The sequence below is a fragment of the Rhineura floridana genome, chromosome 2 (genome assembly GCF_030035675.1).
Source record: "Rhineura floridana isolate rRhiFlo1 chromosome 2, rRhiFlo1.hap2, whole genome shotgun sequence".
Classification (NCBI taxonomy): Eukaryota; Metazoa; Chordata; class Lepidosauria; order Squamata; family Rhineuridae; genus Rhineura; species Rhineura floridana.
Genome location: NC_084481.1, coordinates 225,532,415 through 225,559,082, shown reverse-complemented (window position 1 = coordinate 225,559,082; position 26,668 = coordinate 225,532,415). Strand labels below are relative to the sequence as shown.

The window sequence follows — 26,668 nt, the reverse complement described above, 5'->3', positions numbered from 1 at the left end:
AAGATTAAAACGGATGAGAGGCAATTTATCCGATAAGATGATTTGATTACTTGAAGGAAATATATCTGGAACTATTTTTTTTCTTTTTTTTTGGACTATTCTCTTTGGACGAATCTGCTGTTCGTGTATGTTACTGACGGCTGGGTGCTGTGAACCAAACTTGTTTTACATTCCTGGATGTGCAGGAGATAAGAACTGTGCTGGCTAGATCATATTAACAGGCCTGGAATATTAACTCTTTTGTTGTTGGGGAAAAAAAGAAACAGACTGCCTCTAGGTTTGGGAACATTGGTTAATAGCAGCTAAGGCCCTGGAGCGAAGAGGTTCAACTGATGCACAGGAAGGAGCTGTCTCCCCAGACATGTTCCAGAAAATAATGGATGGGATTAATGATCTTAAACAAGATCTCAAACAAGAGATGAAACAGGATAGACAGGAAATTAAAGATGAATTTGGCAAAATGAAGATGGAATTGAAAGATATAAAAGATCATATCAAAATAGAAGTGGATGAGATTAAAGGCACAATTGGGCAAGTAACACAGGAGGTAAAAAATGTTAAAGGAAAGGTGCAAACCTTGGAGAATAGAACAGATATATTAAATATGGAATTGGAAAAAAATTTGGACTATATCGCTGTGATGGAATTGAGAGATAAAGAATATTGTTTGAGATTTTGTGCAATTCCTGAAGAAACAGGTGAAGATATCAGAGATAAAATGGTTAATGCTCTGGTAAAATTTTTGGATTGGAATGAAGATCTGATGGAATTTGAAATAGATAAAGTTTATAGAATTAATTCAAGATATGCAACAATGAAAAAAATCCCAAGAGATGTGCTTGTGCATTTTGTAAAAAAGAGGACCAGAGATATGGTATTACAACAACACTTCAATAATATCTTTAAAATCGATGGCAAGGAAATACTGGTGATGAAAGAAATCCCTATTAGACTTTTACGCAAGAGAAAAGAATATGCTTTCTTTACAGAAAAACTTAAACAATGTAAAATTCAATTTAGGTGGGATGTTCCAGAAGGAGTGATTTTTGAGAAAAGCTTCAAAAGACATGGAAGAAGACAAACTCAAAGACATGGATATAATTCCTGGGAAACAAAGTCAACAGGAACATGCAGAGGAGGGAAAGGAAAATGATGGATTAAAGGGAGCATCAGGTACTTTTTAAAATACATGCTTAAAGATGGATTACAAATATCTAACTTGGAATATAAATGGAGCCAATACGTCGCAGAAGAGAAAGAAAGTGTTTCATTATTTGAAAAAATTAAAATTGGATATAATTTGTTTACAAGAAACTCATATCAAGAAGAAAGATTCCAAATATTTGATTTGTAAAAATTTGGGTGAAGAATTTATTTCGGCTGGATCATAAAAAAAAATGGTGTTGTTCTTTATATTAACCCACAATTGTTTCCTAAATTGATATTATTGGACGATAGTGGTAGATTTGTGGGGGCTGAAATTACTTTACAGGGTACAAAAATTTTGATAGTGGGCATTTATGCCCCCAATGAAGATAAAACAAGGTTTTACACAGGATTTATGGAAAAATTGTCAGAATTTTCATATGATCATTGGTGTGTTATGGGTGATTGGAATGGAGTAATTTTACCAAAAATGGACAGACTTTCTGAGAAAAATATTAAAGAGACACAGGGTAAATTACCGAAGATTTGTTTTGAATTGATGGAAAATCTAGAATTGGTGGATGCCTGGAGACATATAGATGACAATGCAATGGAATTTACTTATTTTTCAGAAAGACATAAAACATTCTCGAGGATAGATATGATTTGGATGTCTAAAAACCTAGTGAAAGACATTTCCAAAATGGATATATTACCAAAAACCTTTTCGGATCACAATCCAGTGATATTGACTTTCAAAAAAAAAAATCTTGGATTTAGATGGAGACTAAATGAATCTTTATTACAGAATGATAAAATAGTGCAAGAATGTAAGAAGAAATTAAGAGTTTTTTGAACACAATTTACATAAAGGAACAGATGAAAATATTGTTTGGGATACAAGTAAAGCATTTATGAGGGGATATTTTATTAAATGTAACTCTGAATTAAAAAAGAAGAAACAACAGAAAATGCAATTAATCCTGGAAGAAATAAAACAAAAAGAGGAAGAATTGAAAAAGAATCCAACTAAAGTTTCTATTGTAAATCAAATTAAAATGTTACAGAAACAAGTGTCAATGTTGACAGTTAGAGAAATTGAAAGGAAATTAAATTTTGCTAAACAAAGGACTTTTGAATTTGCAAATAAACCGGGGAAATGGTTAGCATATAAATTAAGAAAAGAACAACAAAAAAATCTTATTTTAAAGATACAAGAAGGAGATGAGATGTTGACAGATAATGTAAAAATCCAAAGGGTTTTTCATCAATATTATTCAACTTTGTACAAGTGTCAGGAAATTCCCTCTGAAAAAATAGAAGAGTATATATCTAAACAGAATTTGCCTAAAATTACAGATTTTCAGAGACAAGCTATTAATGGTCCTATTACGTCAAGAGAAATATCTGAAGCTATAAGTAAAATTAAATTAGGAAAGGCGCCAGGACCGGATGGACTATCAGCAGTGTATTATAAATGTTTGGAGGAGGAACTCTTATTACCTTTACAGTATACAATGAATTCTATTTTGCAAGAGGGGAAGATACCGGACAGTTGGAAAAATGCCAATATAACATTAATACCTAAAGAGGAGCAGGACCTAACCAAAACAAAAAATTACCGGCCGATATCTTTATTGAATAATGACTATAAAATTTTTACAATGATTTTGGCAGAAAGAATGAAAATAATATTGCAACAATTTATTCAGGAAGATCAAGCGGGGTTTCTACCTAAAAGACAATTACGTGACAATGTCAGGAACGTTTTGAATGTGTTGGAATACTTAGAACAACAAAATGATAAACAAGCAGCTTTGATCTTTTTAGATGCTGAGAAAGCATTTGACAATTTGAATTGGAAATTTCTGTTTAAGGTCTTGGAACAAATGGATTTTGGAGATAATTTTATAAAATGGATCAGATCTATTTATACATCTCAGAAGGCACAGACAATTGTTAATGGGGGGTTAACGGACTCATGTGAAATACAAAAGGGTACAAGACAGGGATGTCCATTATCTCCTCTTTTATTTATCTTGGTCTTGGAAGTGCTGCTTAGAGATATAAGGCAAGATAAAAGGATTTCGGGAATAAAGATGAAAAAAGAGGAATATAAATTGAGAGCATTTGCTGATGATTTGATAATTGTATTAGAAAACCCTTTGGAAGGAATTAATGTTTTGATGGACAAATTAAAAGAATTTGGACCGTTAGCAGGATTTAAGATCAACAATCAAAAAACAAACATGTTGGTGAAAAATTTATCTTCAAGGGAACAAAAAGAGTTGATGGACAAGACAGATTTTAAAATAGAGGAAAAGTTGAAATATTTAGGTATTATTATGACAAATAAAAATTCAAAGTTGTTTCATAATAATTATGAAAAACTATGGACAGAGATTAAGAAAGACTTGCTAAAATGGGATAAATTACAATTGTCATTAATGGGCAGAATATCCGTGATAAAAATGAATGTATTGCCGAGAATGATGTTTTTGTTTCAAACAATACCTGTAATATCCTCTGATTTACCTTTTAAACAATGGCAAAAAGATATTTCTAAATTTGTTTGGCAGGGAAAAAAACCAAGAGTTAAATTTAAATTATTACAAGACGCCAAAGAAAGAGGAGGACTGGGATTACCAAATTTGAGACTTTATTATGCTGCCTACTGTTTAGTCTGGATAAAGGAATGGTTATTATTGAGGAATAAAAGACTATTGGATTTGGAGGGCCATAACCTGAAATGGGGATGGCATGGATATTTATGGTATGATAAAGTAAAAGTTAATGTGGATTTTAATAATCATTTTATAAGACGTCCTCTGTTGAAAATATGGAATAGATATAAACCAAGGTTTTACTTGAAAATACCATTATGTGTCTCAAGTCAAGAAGCATTTTATAGAAGAGAAATGGCTGGAAAAGAGAAATGGTTAACTTATCAAGAACTTTTAGAAAATGTATATGGAGAATATATAATGAAAGAGAGAGAACAACTGATAAAGGAAGGATATAGTTCTCAATGGTTTGCCTATTTACAATTGTTAGAGAGATATAAAATGGACAAGAAAATGTCTGGGTTTGAAATAAGTAAATCTGATTTTGAAATAGGTTTGTGTACAAATGATGAAAATATAATTGCGAAAATGTATAAACTCTTGCTGAAAATGGATATGGAAGAAGAACAAGTAAAAGAATGTATGGTAAAGTGGGCAAAAAATTTTGGTTATAATATACAAATGGATCAATGGGAAAATATGTGGAAAAAAGGCTTGAGATTTACATTATGCTATAATCTTAAAGAAAATTTCTATAAAATGATGTATCGTTGGTACATGACTCCGGAAAAGTTGTCAAAAATGTATAGTAATGTTTCTAATGTTTGTTGGAAATGTAAACAACAAGAAGGATCATTTTATCATATGTGGTGGTTGTGTAAACAGGCAAAATTATTTTGGGCACAGATAGGTAGGATGATGCAAAAAATTCTAAAGAGAAATATTCAGTCAAAACCAGAATTTTTTTTATTGGGTTTTATGGATAAACAAATAGAAAAGAAATATGGAAGAATAATATTATATATGATTACGGCAGCAAGATTATTATATGCACAAAAGTGGAAAATGGAATCAACACCAACAACGGAAGAATGGCTATTGAAATTAATGGACTTAGCAGAGATGGATAAATTGACATGTTTACTTAGAGAAAAATCGACAGATACATTTCTTAAGGAATGGAAGCCTCTCTTAGACTTTTTGTCAAAAGATAAAAATGAAATGATGACAATGGGATTTGATGATTAATTAAGATAGACTATGGAGAAAAGTGATTTTGTATGTATTAAGGGACAGGTTTGATATATATTATATATTTATAGCTGATCTGTGACAAATCGGAAGTCAAATTTTTAATTTTATTTTTATTGTGTTATGTTTTTTGATTTTGTTTTGTCTGTTTTATGAAAATTTGAATAAAAATTATTGTAAAAAAAAGAGAGAGAGAGAGAAATAGAGCTGCGTATCATCAGCATATTGCTGGAAACGCACTCCAAAACTCCTGATGACCTCACCCAGCGGCTTCATATAGATATTAAAAAGCATGGGAGACAGAACTGAGCCCCGCGGGACCCCATATTGGAGCATCCAGGGACTCGAGTAATGTTCCCCAAGCATCACCTTCTGGAGACGATTCTCAAGATAGGAGCACAGCCACTGCCAAGCAGTGCCTCCAACTCCTAAATCCACAAGACGTCCCAGAAGGATACCATGGTCGATGGTATCAAAAGCCGCCGAGAGATCAAGGAGAACCAACAGAGTTACACTCCCTCCGTCTTTCTCCCGACAGAGGTCATCATACAGGGCGACCAAGGCTGTTTCTGTACCAAACCCCGTCCGAAAGCCGGATTGAAATGGATCCAGATAATCAGTTTCATCCAAGAGGGCCTGGAGTTGGTGAGCGACCACGCGCTCTAGAACCTTGCCCAGAAATATCAAGCTTGGGACAACTTTACTTAAGGCATGAGTGGGGAACCTTTTTGGCCCGGCAGGCCAGATTGTTATGTGTCCCCACCCCCCTCCATGGGTCAACGTTGGCAGATGGGTGGGTCAACCAACCTGTCAATCACCTGCTGTCATTACGAGGCCAGGTGATTAGCAGGTAGCTTGTCCAGGTACTTGAGAAGGTACCTCACCAAAGACTTCTGAGGAAGCTTAGCAGTCATGGAATAAGAGCAGAGGTCCTCTTGTGGATAAGGAATTGGTTAAGAAGCAGAAAGCAGAGAGTAGGAATAAACGGACAGTTCTCCCAATGGAGGGCTGTAGAAAGTGGAGTCCCTCAAGGATCGGTATTGGGACCTGTACTTTTCAACTTGTTCATTAAGGACCTAGAATTAGGAGTGAGCAGTGAAGTGGCCAAGTTTGCTGATGACACTAAATTGTTCAGGGTTGTTAAAACAAAAAGGGATTGCGAAGAGCTCCAAAAAGACCTCTCCAAACTGAGTGAATGGGTGGAAAAATGGCAAATGCAATTCAATATAAACAAGTGTAAAATTATGCATATTGGAGCAAAAAATCTTAATTTCACATATGCGCTCATGGGGTCTGAACTGGCGGTGACCGACCAGGAGAGAGACCTTGGGGTTGTAGTGGACAGCACGATGAAAATGTCGACCCAGTGTGCAGCAGCTGTGAAAAAGGCAAATTCCATGCTAGGGATAATTAGGAAAGGCATTGAAAATAAAACAGCCGATATCATAATGCCGTTGTATAAATCTATGGTACGGCCTCATTTGGAATACTGTGTACAGTTCTGGTCGCCTCATCTCAAAAAGGATATTATAGAGTTGGAAAAGGTTCAGAAGAGGGCAACCAGAATGATCAAGGGGATGATCATGCTTCTTCAAAGTCCATAGCACCTTTGATAATGGCACAGCTCAATCATAGACTTCCACCAGTTTAATTACCATGTGGCTTTTCTCCAAAGACTCCTGGGAACTGTCATTTGGGTGAGGGTCCTACTGCTGTCCAAGATCCCTACTAGCACCACAGGAATTGCTTATTTTAGGTGAGCCCCCCCCCCAAAAAAACCCCTCTTCAAAATATGGAGGGAGGAAAAGAGACTGGTACAGAGGGGGGTGTCACCTCACACTGGGAAGCTAGTGCCACACAGCACATCCCAGTCAGCTTTGACTTTAAGATTTGATGTGGGGAGGGGGGCATTTCAGATTCCAGTTGAAGGGGAAGGCACAGATATTTCTTTGTGGGTTAACAGCAAAGCTCAAAGGCTCAAGCTTGGATATATAGCCAAGATTAAATTGCAGAAAAGCAGTGTATTTAAAGGCCATTTGTTGGAGCTATTTTCTGACTGGCTCAATAGCTATAATTATAGCAACATTGTTAGCACAGGTCAAATATTCACACACGCACACACTTTTATTAATGGGAGCTGTGCTTTTGGTATGCATCCCTTTCAGGCCCATTTAACTATTTATAACAGGGGTGGGGAACTTGCAGCCCTCCAGATAATGTTGGACTCCAAGTCCCATTGGCCCCAGCCAGCATGGCAAGAGTCGGGGGCGATGGAAGTTGTATTCCAGCAACGTCTGGAGGGTCCACAGGTGAGACCCGCAAAACAAAGTATGTGGCTGTATATCCTCACCTTCTAACCAGAGCACTCCAGCCAGCCAACTCGCCATTTAGTCCTCTGTTTGGGGCTCCAGCAAGCCATTTCAAGCTCTCCCTCCCCATTGACTCTCGGCATTCCTGAAGACCACTGAACATGCTCAGTCCTCACTGGCCTCCCCCCTCCCCCCAGGGCTGCCAGCTTTTTAAAAGATTTAAAAAGTTGCCGTGTGCTTCTGCATCCCTCCAAATTCACGGGAGCACGCCTCGTCCTTATTTCTCAGTGCCCTTGTTTTGGCTTCGCTGGCGTCGGCACGGCGGCACAGAGTTTGCTGTTAGAGGGAGCTATATCAGTGCAGAACCAGTAAGCTGATCAGAAACACAGATGGCCCTAAAGAACCACGACATGTAGTTCCATGGTGGTTGGTCTCCGTTGGGACTGGTGGGGCGGAAGGCAGGTGGATCAACAGGAAGTGGAGCCAGAGCCAATGAGACGCAGAGCCCAGCCTCCTCCCTGCTGAGTTCTGCTGTCACGATAGGCAGTGCCACCCCCTGGGCTGGTTGTAAGTAGGAAGGCAGGCAGGTGAGGGCTGGCTGAGCGCAGACAGAGGTTGGCGGGGAAGGGCCCCATTTGCCCTAATGGACCAGCCTTCACCAACATGTTTTGAAAGACAGGGGAAGAGGGCTGTCCCTCTGTGCTTCCTTTGTGCTACAGATAGGCATGGGGGAGAAATTCAATGCCTTTTGTACTTGAAGGCAAACCGACTTAATTCTTTCCTAAACAATATTTTAACTGAAACCCAGCAATCTTTCAAAAGTCGCACTTCTCCAGATTTTGCAGTGCAAGTCTCCAGCCAATCAATATGTACAAAAATGCAGATGCTAGGGTAAAGTGTGCCTTAAAAAATCATACAGTAGAGAAAATAACATGCAACAATGCATTGTTTCAGGGGAAAGTGCCTTGCAAATATGTTTGTATTAGGCAAAATGGCATTAAAATACTGTATGTAATGAGAGATAAGCACTAAAATGCTGGTGCATTTTGGGGTTTGCCTATGAAACTATCATTACTATTCTCCTTCTCCCTATTTTATCTTCACAACAACCAGGACCAGTCCTAAAGGGCGGCCAGGTCAGGCCCTGGCCAAGGGCCCCTGGAGCCACAGAGGCCCCTGAGGGGCCTCTCGATAGGGTGGAAGAGGAGTAGCACTCCGTTTCCACGATCCACAGCAGAGTAGCTGCCACAGATCGCGGGGAGGGAGCTTCTTCCGCCCACCCGTTCGCTGGCGCCACCTACCCATCTCTTCTATTTTTTGCAGCTGCATGTGCAGGACTGCCGTTAACCAAGATGGCGGCTGAGATTTCCTTAAGAGGTTGAAGCCTCCACCGCCATCTTGGTTGATGGCAGTGATGCCCGGGCGTAGCAGCCCGTGCCTCCGCAAAAGACCGGAGAGACAGAGACAGCGAACAGGCACGTAGAAGAAGCTCCCTTCCTGTGAGAGACAGGTAGGCACAAGCTGGTGCCCAAGGGCCCCAGCATGGCTGGTGCCGGCCCCGACAACAACCCTGTGAGGTGGGTTAGGCAGAAAGACAGTGACTGGCCCAAAGTCATCCAGTGAGCTTCATGGCCAAGTGGCAATTTGAACCCAGGGCCTAGTGCAAGTGCCCTAACAACTACACCAGCCTTTCCTAACCTTTGGATCCTTAGATGTTGCTGGACTACAACTCCCATCAGCCCCAGCCAGCATGGCCAATGGTCAGGAATTATAGAGACTGTAGTCCACCAACATCTGAGGACTCAAAGGTTGGAAAGGCTGAACTACACCATGGTTTCAAGAGAGTTGATAAAAAGCCAGTTTGTTCAGCAGCTGATGAGGGCACTGTGGCAGCTTCTTCTTGACTCCAAGCCTGCAGCATAACACAGTAAAGCGCATTCACGCAATAAATGTCTCTTGTAGGGAGAAGGAGGAAACCAGGCATGTGACATCTAGCCAGCTAATTCTTATGGGCAGCAGTTATTAGCACCCTGGCATCTGAGCAGAAGGAGTCTATCTGACTTGAAATGTCAGCAGCAGTGCCCTTAAAGGAACACAATGATTCTTAACTTTATCCCACATGTTATCAGTCACACCTCACAGGCATGATTACCAATCCAAGGGTAATTGTTCTCTCTCTCTCTCTCTCTCTCTCTCTCTCTCTCTCTCTCTCTCTCTCACACACACACACACACACACACACACACACACACACACAGAGAGAGAGAGAGAGAGAGAGAGAGAGAGAGAGAGAGAGAGAGAGTTTTGAAAGCAACAAACAGAACTTCACCCAAGCTTGCTCTGGATCCCTGTAAGGATTCCATTAATCACCTAAAAATATATACACATAATTGTGATTAACAAAACAGAGGTTTGTATTGTACTACCAAAATGTTTTGGCTTCAGCCTTCCTCAGCTGCTAACATACGCTGCTACAGATGTGGCAGTTATAGAGCTTTGAGGATGGAATGCTCAGAGGGACTTCATTTGCAGGAGCTAAGCGATGTTTGTACTGTCCTCCAGGTGAGGGCCGTGGAGTGCCAACACATCCTCAGGGTATATCCAAATGTTCTCCTTAGTCAATGCTGTTGGATCTGTTGGCATCTCTATAACTGTTATAGATAAGTCTAACAGTGTTAAAATGCTCCACTTTTTTAGTCAAGATTGCCAATGTGTGGTTTCTCAAGCATGTGCATAGGTCAGTTGTAGTTTTTCCTACGTATTGGATATGACACCCTGGTTTATTGCATTCAATGACATAAATAATATTGCACGACCTGCAGGTGATGGTCGTTTGATGTAATATGTTCTGTCTGTCCTAGTGCTTTTGAAAGTGGTTGTCTCCATGAGGTACACATAGGTGAACCAGGTGAAGGCTGTGGAGTGCCAATGCATCCTGAGAGTATATCCAAACGTTCTCCCTCTTAGTCAGTGCTGCTGGATCTGTTGCCGTCTCTATAGCTGTTATATAGGTGATCCCAGGTGATCCTTTTACATTCCTTGCCTGCTGCTAGCTCCTAGGAAGGAGGCACAGAGCTGAGAGCCTGCCAAAGGTAGATAAATGCCTTTTTGCAACACCGCTCCTCAGGATCTTTGCAGCAGCAGCGTTCAGGCCAGCCTTATGGAGCAGGAAGCCTATGAACTTCAGCCTGCACTGAGACCTCTAGTGTTTTTCTTCCTCCACGTCCTGGCAGAGTTCCTGTAAAATACAAACACACACAGAGCTCCTATTGTTTGCAGCCCTTCACGAGCCCCTCTGATCCTAATATGGAATTCAGCAGGAAACCCATGATTTCCTGACGTACAGCAAGCTGGAGAAAATAAAGGGGCCGCATGAAAATAAAAACCATCCATTAAACCCCTCCAGCTTCCCCTCTCCTTTTGGGAATGCAATGGCCAATGGGGTGGATTTAGCACGAATCCCAGATTTTTCAGGCCAAAGCGGCGAAGGAGAGCAGGCACTCAAGTCCTCGGACTGCTGCTATTTTTAAGCCGTGCGAAATACCAAAGACTGCATCTAAGATGAAGATTTCCTGACGCGAGCTAACAACACGCGTGTCCATTGTCTATTTATTCTCTCCCCATGTCTCTCTTTTCGACTAGAAAGGATCGGGCTGGAGCAGCCTGGGATTCAAAGCTATGATTTCGTGAACGTCCACTACTTTCCTTTAAAAACAAAAACTGACAACAAAGCCGAACTCAGGAAGGACGGCGCACAACTTTTGGAGGGGTTCCTGCTGTTTCCAATGCGCCCCTGAAAGTGTGGGGAAGGGGACAGGAAAACAGAAGCCGCAAGGATGAACAGCAAGGAGGGAGAGCCCAGCAACTCTGACTGCAGCATGAAGAAGATGCTGAAGTGTGTCGTGGTTGGTGATGGAGCTGTTGGCAAGACGTGTTTGCTGATGAGCTATGCCAATGATGCTTTCCCGGAAGAATACGTGCCTACGGTATTTGACCACTATGCAGGTAAGAACACACTCGGCTTTCAAAAGCATATCGTTTCTGCAAATGTGCACATAATCTGTTTTGCCACCACAGTCCCACTGTCGCCAGAGCAAATTTGTCAAAGCAGATCTTTGTGTTACAAAGGAGGAGAAGGTAAACCCTAGCGGCAGAATTGTGGGCTGCACCAATTGGGACGGCTGATGGTGATGGGTGGGTGGTGTCTTCATTTTGTAACCTCCCCTTTGCAAAGTTGTCTTGCATGCAGGAAATGTGGATCACAGCTAAATCTATTCCCCCAATGAGTTCATTTTACTACACACAGAGAGCACTTTTGCACAGGGGAGACAGGACTCCACACCAGAAGTTATGCAACCTCGAATCCAACTCCTCTGTTTATTTTCTCATTCTCTATAATAATTGCATGTTGTGGATTTTATGGATCTGTTTACCCACCATTTCCATTACTTGATTGTTTTCTGTATTTCATGTTTGGAGCTTCCATCTTGTAGTTTGAAAATACGGGAACCTCTGTATTTGATGAGAATACTTCAGCACAGTACTGGTGCCCAAAATATGAGGCCGCTGTGCCCATCTGTGGAGGATGGTTGCTGGGGAGATTGAAGCTCCTCCCCATCTTAGCCAAATAAGTGTTCTAATTGGGCTATCAGCCCATGCGTCTGTTTACTGAATCCAGGATAGAGTGCCACACCCATGTACACATGTGCGTGCACACACATACACACACACATCAATTCTCTCCCAACAAGGCTGACTGTGCTTCTGAATGAACACCAAGCCATTGTTTGAATGAATGAACACCAAGCCAAATTTATCTTCAAGCCTGAAACCCTTCATGTGCTAGCTTTCTATATGCAGGGATTGATTTATTTTTTTGCTATGGAGGAGAATTTAGCCATGTGAGATCCCAGTTGCAATGAAACACTCACTCATCATCATTTTATTGTATTTGACTAAAAGCCATCACAACCCGAAAGAATATATATATATACAAAAACAAAGTACAAACAAATTCAATTTAACGAGTCCCCTGTACAATCCACTGCGATTGCGTTCAAGGTATTTGCCCGAATGTGTTTTGCTGTTTTATATGTAACATACGGGTCGCAATCTGAAAGTAACCAAGAAAGTTTCACATAAGGAGTCTCACCCTGTAAAGCTGTCAAAATCTGTCCCAGGAATCTCTCTCTAGAGGTCTGATATAGGTGGCAAAATAGTAGGTAGTGAGGGATATCCAGTTGCAGTGAAACAGTCCAGACACAGGTTTGGCATTTCACTGAGAACAAGGCCTGGGCAGGGATGGGGTAGAAATTTGATTCAGTTTGCATTTGCAAGTGAAGCTACCTAAATTGCATTTTACAGAACAACAAGTAAACTGAAACACAGCCATCCTTCCAAACTGGCACTTCTCTGAATTTTACAATTTAGATGTCCAGCCAAATAATGCATACAAACATATATATACTGGGGTAAAGTTGCATTAAAAGTGCATACATTTGTAAAAATAACATACAAAAATGCATTATACTGGGGAAAATTGCTTTGCAAAAATATGCATATCAGACAAAATTGCATACAAATGTACTTTGAAAAATTCACACAAACATCCTGATGAATTTTCATGAGGACTGTTTTTTTTAAAGTCACAAACTGATGTGGAAATCTGGAGAACTGGTAGAGAAACCAAAATCGACTGGTTCGCCCATGCCTAGGCTTGGGTGACTCCCAGTAGGAATGTTTTTACACGCTGCCTGAGCGCGAGTCCTGTTCACCTCTCGTAAAAAGGTAGAAAAGAATTTAATCTGGGAAATTGTATCCCTTTGTCTCTGATGGCCCTTCCCACTACACCACTTTCTCCAACAAGAGATCAAAGCAAATGAGTTTGAAATTCAAAGCACACCAATTTACCCCACAAGTCAGAGGCAGCTCAATGCTGGTTGGGTTGGGTGTTTTTTTCCCTTTTTTTTTTTTTGTTGGCTTCCTGAAACAGTTTCAGTTTGTACACTTCAGGCATCTTAAATCTAAAACACACTTGCATTCTTTGTCAAACTCGTCGTTTCTCTCTCCCTTGTGGTAAATGAGTCATACATCGCAAGAGTCAGATATTTCCTCCAAAATAAGTTTTAGGGGGGAGCTAGAGATTCTTCTTGCAGCACTGTTTCAATAGTCTTTCCAAATGATTTTTTTATTATTATTAATGGATTGGAATCAGAGTCTGGAGCATTCCAAACTTTTGCATTTTTCAGACGATGATGCTTTTGATATTAAATATAGACCTGGCATGGTGGAGGAGTTAAGAGTGTTGAACTAGGACCTGTTAGAACTGGGTTTAAATTAGGGTGGCTATTTACGCATCGCCAAACAGATGGGTATAAATTTGCATATGCTAATTTATATAGAGAGATGCAAATGTTGAAATAATTACTATAATTTAAATAGAAATGCATCTCACCCTAATGGGAAAGGCTGTGGTCAGGTGACCTGTGTGCCTGCTCAGTCTATTGTCCAGATGGTGCTAGCTGTTCACGGGCAACTTCAAAGCCCATCATGCACTCCCTTCTTGGGGTTCTTTAAACTAGACTCAGGCTGGAAAAGGGCATATGGCCATCCAAGTTTAGATCCCTCATCAGCCACGGGGGTCAATGAGTGTCTGTGGCACAGTCATTATCTCTTAGCCTAACCTACCTCACAGGGTTGTTGTGAGGTAGGGTTTGGTTGTTGCGTACCAAAACACAGCCATTCGTTCAAAAATGCATATAATACGGGAATGTTTACATCAAAATGCATAGATTAGTGACAAGGACATATGGAAATGCATTGTGTTACGGAATATTGCTTTGCAAAAGTGTGTATATTAGGCAAAATTGCATGCAAGTAGCTGATGGACTACGTCTCTACCAGCCACATCTCTACCTGCCCCACACTGGATGTCACATAGAACATCAAGTATGGGACAGGTGGCTATGGCGTAGGGAAAATGGCTTGTGCACCAAATGGGGAGGTTTGGCGTACCAAATATAGCCTGCAGGCCAGAGATTTCCCCACCCCTGGACTATCTGTATAGACTGTAGAATACTATAGATCTGTGGCTGATCTCTCTACCTGAGTGTCCCATTGTAAATGCTGTGTTGTTTTAATGGGATTGTTATACTGCATATTTGAATCATGGATGTTTTTTAATGGGATTGTATTATTGTTTATTTTAATTATGGGTGTTTATATATTAATGTTTGTGCAACTGGTTTCTATAAACTACTTAGGAAGCCTGTTTTGGCATTAAGTGGTATATATATATATATTAATTAATTAATTAATTAATTAAATTATCATAGAAGGGGAAAGAGAGAGAAGAGAGAATCTTGTGACTGCAAAGGCTGAAAGCAGTGAATTCCTGGTTCTGAAGCCATTGTGGGATTTCATTTATAGTGGTGGTGGTGGGGAAATAGCAGCTGCAATATTGTGATTGTATAGAAATCCCATAGAAATCAATAAGGGCATTTTCACATGGCCATTTCAGAGCGTGAAGTACATAGGAAAAAGTCTTGCCTGTTTTGGCTCCCAGCTGTGAGCCGGTCCTTGAGCATCTTGCCAGCCTGAGTCAGCATTTGGCATGTCGCTGCACAGTTAGGGCCAATTTACATTGCATTCTGGCATGTGGGCATTACATAAGTACTCTTCCCACGTCATGTGTGGAATGTGGCACAGAACATGTTGTCTGCATCTTTATGCATCGGCTTGATGTGCCACTCATTATGTACATAGACTTAAGAATATAAACATGTGCATCCTGCATCACATTTGATGTTCTGCACGCCAGGATGCTGTGCAAACCTGCCCTTCGCTTTTCAAAACCTGTGTACAATGCTGGTGGCGTCACCTGAAAAAGGATATTGTAAAGCTAGAAAAGGTTCCAAAAAGGCAGCCAAAATGATGAAGGGGAAGCTCCCCTATGAGGAAAGGTTACCATGTTTGGGTTCAGATAAAGATGTGGGTTTAGGGGGGAAAGGCAAGTAAGTGGGGACATGATGGAGGTGCATAAAATTATGCATGGTGTGGAGTAAGTGGACAGAGAGACATTTGCTCCACTCTCTTATAGTAATACAAGTAGAACCCAGCTGGGGGTTATCCAATGAAAATGAATGCTAGAGGATTTAGGACAGACAAAAGAAAGCACTTTTTCATACAGCACATGGCTAAGCTATGGAATTCCCTCCCGCAAGATGCAGTGATGGCCACCAACTTGGATGCCTTTAAAAGAGGATTAGACAAATTCACAGAAGATACGGCTATCAATGGCTGCTAGTCATGATGGTTGTGTTCTTTCTCCAATGTTGGAGGTAATATTCCTCTGAATACCAGTTGCTGAAATTGCAAGTGGGGAGAGTGCTGTTGCTCTCAGGTTCTGCTTGCAGGCTTCCCATAGTCATCTGGTTGACCACTGTAAGAACAGGATGCTGGACTAGATGGGCCATTGGCCTGATCCAGCAGCCGGGCTCTTCTTATGTCCATATAAGCATTTGCAGTGGCAAGGCAAAAGCTGGATCTTGTGTGTGCTGATGATTTGGATTCCTGCATTGTGCAGGGGGTTGGACTTGATGGCCTTATAGGCCCCTTCCAACTCTACTATTCTGTGATTCTATGAAGCCACATAATGGTCCACCATAGGGTCAAATGGCTGGGACATGGCTCCTTCTGTGGTCACCATGGGCTGAAATATTCATGTGAGCAGAAAACGTGTACAGGTTGGCATCTAGAGGCCACACTATGCATCTCAGAGTTCAGCACTCCGACGCCCATCAATTCCAATGAATTTAAGCTCATTTAATTGCATTTGATTGTGATCAGTAGTTAATGTTTGTTTTGATGTTCTCCTATTTATTTTGAACTGGCAGCCCTACAGCCAATGAGGAGGCCCTATGTCATATAGCTAAAAATAGTACAAATGTCTTTGTGAAGACTAAACAATGAGTTTCCTAATAATAACCAAAGAGTGACTCAGTACAACATCGGTTCAAAGGAAACCCAGGGAGTTAGAGAAGCTGATCAAAGTCTGCAGAGACCAAGATGCAAAGACTTTGATCACTTCAAGTGCTGTCTGGGAAGAAATAAAAAGAAAAACTTCCTGCCACCTCCTAGGACAATGAACAGTCCTGAAACCTCAAAAAAGAAGACCCAACATGTTTAAGCATACACATTCATCTGGGGGATTGTGCTCTGAGGGAGGGGGGAACAGTTCTGCACATTTGAATCTGAAAACAGGAGTGCACAATGCTGATTGGCTATCCTTCCATGATCTCACAAGAAACTTCCCCACCACCACCAATCCCCTTTTTCCTAGTTTAATTTAAAAGATGACAAACAGATTGATGACTCATACCCTTTTTCCCCCTATAATGAGGAAGAGGAGGAGGAGGCAGCCTCCTGGACCTTGGGAACTGAGACTGTTCTCCATCACCTGATTCAAATTAATTGAATTTCTTACCTGCCCTTTACTAAAAGGTTCCAAGATGGGGTGCAACAATATTAAAATACAATACTAAAATCAGTTAAAACAGTTTCCAATCAGAAGAATAACGTGGGCCTTAAAAGATACATATCTCAAGGGTCAAAGTCCAGGGTAAAAATGAACAGTATTGGAAAAGTTTACTGTGATTTGTGCAACAGACTGGCTGAATCACTCCTGCCAGGGCACAGCAGCAGGGATGGGTGCTCGATGACTTAATTTTAGGAGCTTTCCAAACTCCTGCCATTACAAAAAATAAGGGAAGGCCGTGTTTTCTATTAAAATCCCTGGCAAAGCCATTGAGCAGCCACAAAATAGGCACTCAGAATGCTGGATTTTTTCCCCTTCCTTGGACAGCAGCAGATGTATTAAGGCAGGGGAATCTCTGGGTATTAATAAAGCCTCAGAAAATGTTTGTCCTTTGGGGAATGTGACAAAAATAACACAATAAAAATGGTCTGTTGATACCGAAGTTGCCCTCGCTATTTATGGTTATGTACATAAAATGCGTGCATGTCTTTCTCCCAGAGACTGAAAATGGTGGGGAGTTTACAAAACTGTCTATATCATTTTCTAAGAACTAGTAGGGAGTCTTTTTTAAAAAAATTGTGAATCAGTATCTTTGAAGGGTAAATGACATGCTTCACAAAAATACAAGGGTAGCCCATGTGGTGCCGTCCAGATATTGTTTGACAACTCCCATCAGCCTTCGCCAGCATGGCCAAAGGCCAGAAATGATGGGAGCTGGCAGGGGTGTAGTTGTCCGGGGTCTTGGGGGGTCTTAGACCCCTTACTTTTTTGGGAGCAGGGTCCCATCAGGGTCCCTAGTTCTCCAGCCTCCTATGAGCCAATCAGCATGAAAAGATAGTGTGTTAGCCACTGAGAAGAGCCTTCTAACATGCTTCCTTGTCCTTTCCTGCTGATTGGAGCCAATCAGGGTGAAAGGAGGTGAGTAAGTCACTGAGAAGACTCTTTTTAGCAGCTAACGCTCTCTGTTTTCATGCTGATTGGCTCCTAGGGACTTCTGCTGTTGTGGAAGAAGGCATTTGTGATGCTCCTGTATTTATAATACTGTAAATATGGTAAGTGTGGGTTTATTAGAGTAAATGAGGTAAGTGGACTGAGTAAGAGGGGGGAGTACATGGGTTGGAATGTTGATGCGTGTTGTATTATGATTAGCTGAGCTCTTGAGGGTCTGAAGGTATAAATGAGAGGATGACAGTTGAGAGTGAGTTCATTTGGTTGGTTTTGGTTGGTAGGTTTAGGAGTTCATTGGTTGGTTCTGGGTTTTGGAAGGTGGATTGAATTAGGTGGGTAGTGAGGCAGGTTATTGACGACTAGTCACATAAAGAGTAACGCATCTTATGAAACCACATGCTTGTTGACTATACCTGTAAGTAATCTTGTTATTCCCTGTGTATATAAATAAATATTTCTTGGTTTACCTAACACCTGATCCTTGGCTGGGTTTACACAGACCAGAAGGGTGGGCAGGGCATATACAAGGTTGGGAAACAGTATAAATGGTGGCAGCGGTGAAGAGATAGTGTAACATCATCAGGTATCCAGAGCAACCCAGGGCTGTATTTTTTATAGTCACAAAGATACAGGGGGGTTGTGGCCTGCAAGTGCACCCAGACACAACGTATCAATAAGCCAGGAGGAGACTAAGGCACAGTCTCAAGGTAATATTGTTTTAGGGAGTGTCTGGTGGTGCTGCCTAGCAGTGGGATCTTGAGAGATCTGTGCTAGAGCCAGTGAGAGAATGGTTTAAAGACCAGGACCCTGAGGTGGGACCGTGACAAGGGGGTGACCACAGGCGGGATCCTAGCAGGTGGCGCCTGAGGTGGGATCCTGACAGGAAGGGTCTTGACAGCATTCACAAGGACTTCATTCTCAACCAAGCAGCAAAAGGGGGGGGGGTGGCTGTGTATCATGAAAAGACCCTGCACTTCTGAATTTGCCACTACACTGCTGGGAGCTGGAGTCCAGCAACATTCTGGAGTGCACCAGACTGGCTACCCTTGCTCTTGACTTTACAATATGGGTAGAGAATTTGGGACCCTCCCGGTCTTGTTGAACAACAGTTCCCATCAGCCCCAGTCAGTGTGGCCAATAGTCAGGATGATGGGACTTAGAGTCCATGTTGGCTACTCCTGCACAAATATGGATTCTAGAATGCTATTGTTAGTTGTTGTTGTTGAAAAACGGCAGGTGGAGAGAAGGCACTTAACAGTTTCTCTCCCTCAGTAATGACCAGTGAGGTGGCCCAGGTGGGGCTCCGTGGCTCCACCAGCTTCCAAACATAGCAGGAGGGTGGTTCAGCACAAGGTGGCATGCAGCAGCAGAAGTGTCAGTCTGGCTCCACCATCATGCACTGCCATGAGCCTTGCTCCTTGCACCTCACACCTCCCTCTCTCAGTCAGCAGCAGCAATCCACTGGGTTCGGAAGCCAGGAGGGCAACAGAGCCCAACCCATGCCACCCCACTGGTGGCTACAGTTCTTCCTGCCTGTGGTTTTTCCACTCCAAATGCCCTTCCAAGTAGCTAGCCCCATGTGATCGTAAGACCTGAGCTTGGAACTGTGTGGGCTAGGAGAGAGCAGCTGGGATGGGGAGTGTGTAATTTTGCCCCACCTTTTAGTGTGAGCTTAAGTTGGGGAGACTGCAGCAGAAGGGAGAGTGTTACTGCTGCTACCTAGAAATGCATGATTGTAAGGCACATAACAACAACAAAGGGCTCATAGAATCATAGAATCGTAGAGTTAGAAGGGGCCTATAAAGCCATTGAGTCCAACCTCCTGCTCAATGCAAGAATCCAAATTAAAGCATGTCTGACAGGTGCCTGCCCAGCTGCCTCTTGAATGTCTCCAGTGTTGGAGACCCCACCACTCTAACTGGAAGTTTTTCCTGACGTTCAGCCGAAATCTGGCTTCCTGTAACTTGAGCCCATTATTCTGTGTCCTGCACTCTGGGATGATCGAGAAGAGATCCCGGCCCTCCTCTGTGTGACAACCTTTCATGTACTTGAAGAGTGCTGTCATATCTCCCCTCAGTCTTCTCTTGTCCAGGCTAAACATGTCCAGTTCTTTCAGTCTCTCCTCACAGGGTTTTGTTTCCAGCACCCTGGTTGTATTTCTGGATCTGCTAGTAATTACTATGGTCCCCACATGTTCATTCTTTTAGATTATATTGATGTTTTAAGACACGAGTGGGGGATCTTTGACCCACCAGACATTGCTGAACTACAACTCCCATCAGCCCCAGCAAGCATGGACGATGGCCAAGGATGACAGGAGTTGTAGTTCAGTAACATCTGGGGGGCCAGAGGTTTCCCACACCTGTTTTAAAAGGATATCTTATCAAATTCTTCTGTACTAGATTTTTTATTGTATTTTGTAACTCCCCCCCTCCCCATACACATCAGACAGCCCCAGTCTCTATTATTTTTTTGGTGGCACTTATGAAAGGACTTCCTTTTTCAACAAGCCTTGTAAGTGGAGATTTTTATCCCAGTCTGTGTTGGATTTGAAATTTTTACATGTGAAATTGTTTTCCATATATATATATATATATATATACATATAAGTGTTTTCAACTGGTTTTACATACAGAAGTGTGTGTGTTTTTAAGTTGTTTATAATTGTTTTTATATTTATTACTTTTATTTATTTATTTATTAAATTTAATCCTGCCCTTCCTCCTAGAGATTGTGTGTATTGAAATTGTGTAATTGTTTTCATTGTTGATGTTTTCATAGTGAAATCATTTTACGGGAAGCGATTCACAGAGGGAATTTAAATAAATGCATACTTTATCTGTGGAAATTTTTTACAATGTTGTAAATTGCACAGAGATTTCTTTGAAGCATGGAGTGTTATATAAATTACCTAAATATAATAATCTTGGAGAAGAGAAGCTGTGAGCAGGGAAATAGTTTACCTCTCCTCCACCTAAACATAAAAAATTAAGATGACCCCTGTGAGGTCAGGAAGATGGTCCATGAGAGACCAGAGTCTGATTTCCCACAGTGTTAAACCCAACATTGCTTCCAGGAAGCCTCTGAAGGCAACAACCCTTTTGCCACTGTGGTCTCTCAGCAACTGGTAATTCTGTTTAGATATCCTGGCTAATAGACCAATCTTCCATTTGGAAGACATCTAGATCAGTGGCCACTGCTAAACCTTGCAGCAGTAATTTCACAATTATACACGGTGAAAAACCATACTAAAAGTTTAAATGAGCATAGAAATGTACCTATAGGTCATTTTAACCATTTGTATTTAAGCTTTTGGAAAGTATTAATGATAGGGTTTTTTTTTTAATTATTAGAGATTTAATTATTGTCAATGCTTTGTTTAAAATATAGTGCTTGCAGAGTTGTTTTGTTGGGGAGGGAGAGTTTCACTAACAAAATAATAAAAGAATGCTAAGGAAATCCATGTTTGAATACATCTTATGTACATTTTTATTTATATTTCTGTAAGTCAAGCTTGGGCCAATTTTGAGAAAGGTGGCTCCCAGCTACAATGCTAACACACTTCCCAGGGAGTAAATGCCACTGAATTAAAAGGACTTACTACTGAGTAGACATAGTTTGGGCTGCACTGTAAGGCTGCATTCCTATCCCTACTTACCAGGGAGTAAGACCCAGGGCCGGTTCTAAAGGGCAGCCAGGTTGGGCACTGGCCCTCTGCTCCCCTTCTGCGATCTGCGCCCCCCCCACGCCCCCCACTTACCTGTCAGCCAGCTTTTTTGCATTGCCCTTAATGAAGATGGCGGCCACAGCTTCCCTAAGGTACTGAAGCTGCTGCTGCCATCTTTGTTGATGGCAGAGATGTGCGCACGTAGCACGCACGTGTGCCATCAACAAAGATGGCGGCGGAGGCTTCATTCCCCTTAGGGAAACCGCGGCCGCCATCTTCATTAAGGGCAATGGTAAAGGCTAGAAAGGTAGGGGGACCGTGGGACGGAGTGGGGGGGCCACACGCACGCACACCCACCCACCCACTGGGGGGCCAGGGCAAGCTGATGCCCAAGGGCCCCCGCATGCCTGGAGCTGGCCCTGGTAAGACCCATTCAGTCTGCTGAATAGACATGGTTAGGATTGCAGCCTTAGAAAACTAATGAATATTTACCTTTTGTCTGTCCTGAATCGTCTGGCACTCAACTGAACATGCATCAGAGAAGGACTGTAGCTCAGTGGTAGATCATCTGCTTTGCATGCAGAAGGTCCCTGGTTCAGTCCCTGGTATCTCCAGATAAGGTTGGGACAGACCCTGGTCTGAAACCCTGGAAAGCTGCTGCCAGTCAGTGTAGACAATACTGAGCCAGATGGATCAATGGTCTTGACTTGGTACAAGGCAGCTTCCTATCTCGTTTCCAAATTCATCTCCATCCAAAGGTCCTATTTTCTTTATCTTCGTTTTTCTTTTTTAACTTATCCAGAGTTCTCTTACAATGCTTTTGCTCTTACCATGTGGTTTGCCCTTGCACAAGAGCCTCATTCACACAGCTTTGGTTTGTTGCTCTTTTGTTGCAAGGCAGAATCAGCACCCATCATCTTATTCAGAGGTTTTGCTGTGTCAAAGTAGCCTTAGGAATTCTCTAGTGCATGTCAGGGTTACAGCTCACCAAATCCTGCATGTTAACCTGGCAGAGAGTGAGAGAGAGAGAGAGAGAGAGAGAGAGAGAGAGGAATTAAGCAACATTGATGTATAATAAAAATAGGTCACAAAAAGCTTTACTTTCCTTGCTTTATTATACATTATTTTTGCACAATTGTTCTTGGCCTTTTTAAAAATTATTTCCACATTTTAGATCAGAACAGAAATATTAGATAAGATTAGGGATAGGTGAATCTGTTGATTTTAAATTTAGTTCTCCACATTTGCACATCAGCTTACAAAGTCCTCATGAAACTTCACCAGCATTTTAGTGTGAATCTCTCCCAATACAAAAATAAATTGCATGCAACTTTGCCTAATACACCCATTTTTTCCAAAGCAAAATGTAATCGACTGGATTTTTATATTTTCACCAATATATGCATTGTATGCATGCTTTACCTTTATACAAGTGTTTTTCAACATATGACCTGGGTTGAGAACTGGCACAGCAAAAATTGGAGAAACATGAATTTTGAAGGATGCGTTTTTGTTTGCATGTTGTTTTGGAAAGTGTGAATTAGGTCGATTCGCCTTAAATGCACATCAAATCAAATTTCTCCCCCATCCAAAGATAGGACATTGCCTTAAACATCACTGTAAACTAAAACAACTAACATGGGGGCCAAAACAACTACTAGTAGGTCCAAAATACAGAAAAACAGCAGAGACAACCAGCCCCACCCATCAAATATAGAAGCATGTGTTTCGAGGTAGCTCCAGCAATTGTGACCTTCTGCTGCTTTCTCCCCAACTTAAGCTCACGTTGAAAGCTTTTAATTTGCAAGATGTTTCTTTCTTCCCTTTTCCCATTCAAGTGCAATGTCAGTAATATATCAGAATGCTTGGCAAGGCCAAAGTCCACCCAATCAGGGTGAGTGATACACATGTGAATGCAGAGCTTGGAAAAGTTACTTTTTTGAACTACAACTCCCATCAGCCCAATCCAGTGGCCATGCTGGCTGGGGCTGATGGGAGTTGTAGTTCAAAAAAGTAACTTTTCCAAGCTCTGTGTGAATGCTGTGGGGGCTCCGTGTCAGTGGAGCAGTGGAATGCTCCAGGTCCAAACTTAGTCTGAACTTTCAAGGAGCTGTCCAAAGTGTTGAAACCTGTTCCCAAAACTGGTTCGTCACCTTGGACAGCTCCTTGAAAATATAGGCGAAAATCCAGAGCGGATTCCACTGCCCCACTGACATGGAGCCAGCAGCCACCAGTGTGTAAGATATGCAGACGATACCATACTACTAGCAGAAACCAGTAACTGTTTGAAACTAATGCTGATGAAAGTGAAAGAGGAAAGCACAAAAGCAGGACTACAGCTGAACATCAAGAAGACTAAAGTAATGACAAGAGAAGATTTATGTAACTTTAAAGTTGAAAACAAGGACATTGAAATTGTCAAGGATTATCAATACCTCGGCACAGTCATTAACCAAAATGGAGACAATAGTCAAGAAATCAGAAGAAGGCTAGGACTGGGGAGGGCAGCTATGAGAGAACTAGCTATGAGAGAACAAATGCAAAGATGTATCACTGAACACCAAAGTCAGGATCATTCAGACCATGGTATTCCCGATCTCTATGTATGGATGTGAAAGTAAAAAATCAACTCATTTGAAATGTGGTGTTGGAGGACAGCTTTGCAGATACCATGGACCACAAAAAAGACAAATAATTGGGTGTCAGAACAATTCAAATCAGAACTATCACTAGAAGCTAAAATGATGACACTGAGGTTATCATTCTTTGGACACATCATGAGAAGACATGATTCATTAGAAAAGACAATAATGCTGGGAAAAACAGAAGGGAGTTGAAAAAGAGGAAGGCCAAACAAGAGATGGGTTGATTCCATAAAGGAAGCCACAGACCTGAACTTACAAAATCTGAACAGGGTGGTTCATGACAGATGCTATTGGAGGTCACTGGTTCATAGGGTCACCATAAGTCGCAATCAACTTGAAGGTACATAACAACGAACAATCCTCTTTGATGTTTTCAATGAAATAGCAGTATACAATTTTATCTTATAATTAAATAAATAAATGGCCTGCTGTCAACTCAAACAGAACACTCTTAAATGGCAGCCATTCACACATTCATCAGTGAGTCATTGAGTGGTAAGTCATGAAGAGGTAAGATATTGAGTGATACATATGCATGAGTGATTCAGCTCTTAGTCAAGAGTTTGGTTCTTATGAACTGAGCCTTTCAAGTGAACAAGAACAAGCTGATACATTGCTTCAACATCCCTTGCCCAAAGCACTATTATTGGGTAGCCCTGGTATATTCATCCCCTCTGATTAGAAGCTAAACCTGTCAGTCACGAAAGAGCTCTCCCTCCCCCCCTTTCCCCTCCCTGGTTTTTTCCTTATATGGAAAGCTTGGGGGAAATAGTTTTATTGCAAACACATTGACTACAGGATTTTTTAAACATCCAAATCACTTTGGAAATCCCTGCTTTGGTTCGAAGAACTTTGGAAGGATACCACTTCAGCTTAGACAAGCGCTGCATCTGCCTATGGTCTGGGTTTTGTCCAAATTCAATGCACACCCCTAGTGTCACCATCATCAGACAAAACTGCTGCGTGAGGGGAATAAATTCTACACTGACAACAAAACCTTAACGCACTGGCAAGTGTTTCATCATAATTGAAAGCTGACAAGATGGTTGCAGAAGTCATGGGAGTGGATAATTTCCTTAATGCGTTGCTCTGGAAAGTGTGGCTAACCTCCTATGAAACTGGAGCAATGAGATTTATAAGCACCACAGTTAATTCATCAGGAGGAAGAAGGCAGCACAAGATTCTCCAGCTTGCATACCTCCCAGAGCGGCATTGCAAATGGTTACATGTTAACAACTCAGCTTGCTGTTTTTGTCAAGGCCAAGAATGATTATGTTGCAAAAGAGCCTATGCTTGCATCCCTGTGTACACCTATTGGGGATAAGCTGCATGCACCTCAGTGGCACATACTTCTGAGTAGGAATGGGGGAGAAGCAATATGATAACGAAAAAACAGTCATCCTTTGAAATTCACAGTTTTCCAAATTCTGCAGTGGAATTCCCCAAACAAGCCATGTTTACAAAAGTGCATATATTATAAAGAAGTGTTCATAAAAATGCATTATATTAGAAGAAATGGCTTGCAAAAATGTGTACATTACTCAAAACTGCATATAAAAATGTGTTCTTTAGGAGAAAAATCTGGGAAAAAATAATCAGGATTTTTAATGAAGATTTTGCAAACTGCTGCAGAAATGTGGATAACTGAATTTTTGGGGAAATGGGAAACAGAGAACCAAAACTGACCAATCCTTCCATCCCTATCTCAGAGTAAGCATGCATGGGATTGGGATGCATAGCTGCAGCCATAAGCATACAATCCTAAACTAATCAGACTCATTCTGTTAATCTCTGTCTTGAGTGTGCCCTTTTATGATTGCAATGTCATGCTTTTTAATGTTTGTCTTCATGAATGAGCTTTTCATCTGTGAGCCTCCTAGAATGGATGGAGAGGAGCCCTTGGCCCTTGATGCTGCTGACCATGGATGAGGCAGGGCACAATGCAAAAAGCAGTTGTGACTTCCAAATACTGGCAGCAACTGTATAAAGTAATGAGAGTTCCCTAAGAAGAGGGACTTATTGTTAAACTACTCTGGGAACTGGAGACCTTTGAGGGAAATAGGAGGTCTCCTAACCCCCAGCACCCTTCAGAAACTACAATTCGTGGGATTCTTTGGGAGGAATCCATGACTGTTTAAAGTGGTATGATACTTTATTTTGTTATTTATTTTATTTATTAAATTGATATCCTGCCCTTCCTCCCAAAAGGAGCCCAGGGTGGCAAACAAGCAATAAAACACAAAAAAACACCTTTAAACATCTTTAAAACATTTTTAGAAACATCTTAAAAAGCAATTCCAACACAGATGCAGACTGCTATAAGGTCCCTGCTTAAAAAGCTTGTTGAAAGAGGAAGGTCTTCAGTAGGTCTTCAGTAGGCGCTGAAAAGATAATGGAGATGGTGCCTGTCTAATATTTAAGGGACCCCTCGCTGGATCATCACCTTGTAGTGGTGAGTGGGCTTGCGTGTTCCAATGAACCCTGTGAGCGATGCCATCGGGAGTCATGTGCTCCCAGCAGGGTCACCCATGGCGGTAAGGTCGAGGGAGAGGAACCAGACAAAGAACGATCCAAGAATGTCCTCAACGGCAGAACAGGCAGAG

At 41.5% G+C, this 26,668-nt stretch overlaps 1 protein-coding gene across 1 annotated transcript in view; it reads left to right on the top strand.

Annotated features, from left to right (window-relative positions):
• Positions 1-10,638: 10,638 nt before the first annotated feature.
• The window catches only part of RHOJ (ras homolog family member J), an 82,688-nt gene continuing 66,658 nt past the window's right edge, over positions 10,639-26,668 (top strand). The window contains exon 1 of the mRNA XM_061612388.1: positions 10,639-11,275. Within this exon, the coding sequence (XP_061468372.1) occupies positions 11,107-11,275 (169 nt within the window). The 5' untranslated portion in view covers positions 10,639-11,106. The remainder of the gene's footprint in view (positions 11,276-26,668) is intronic.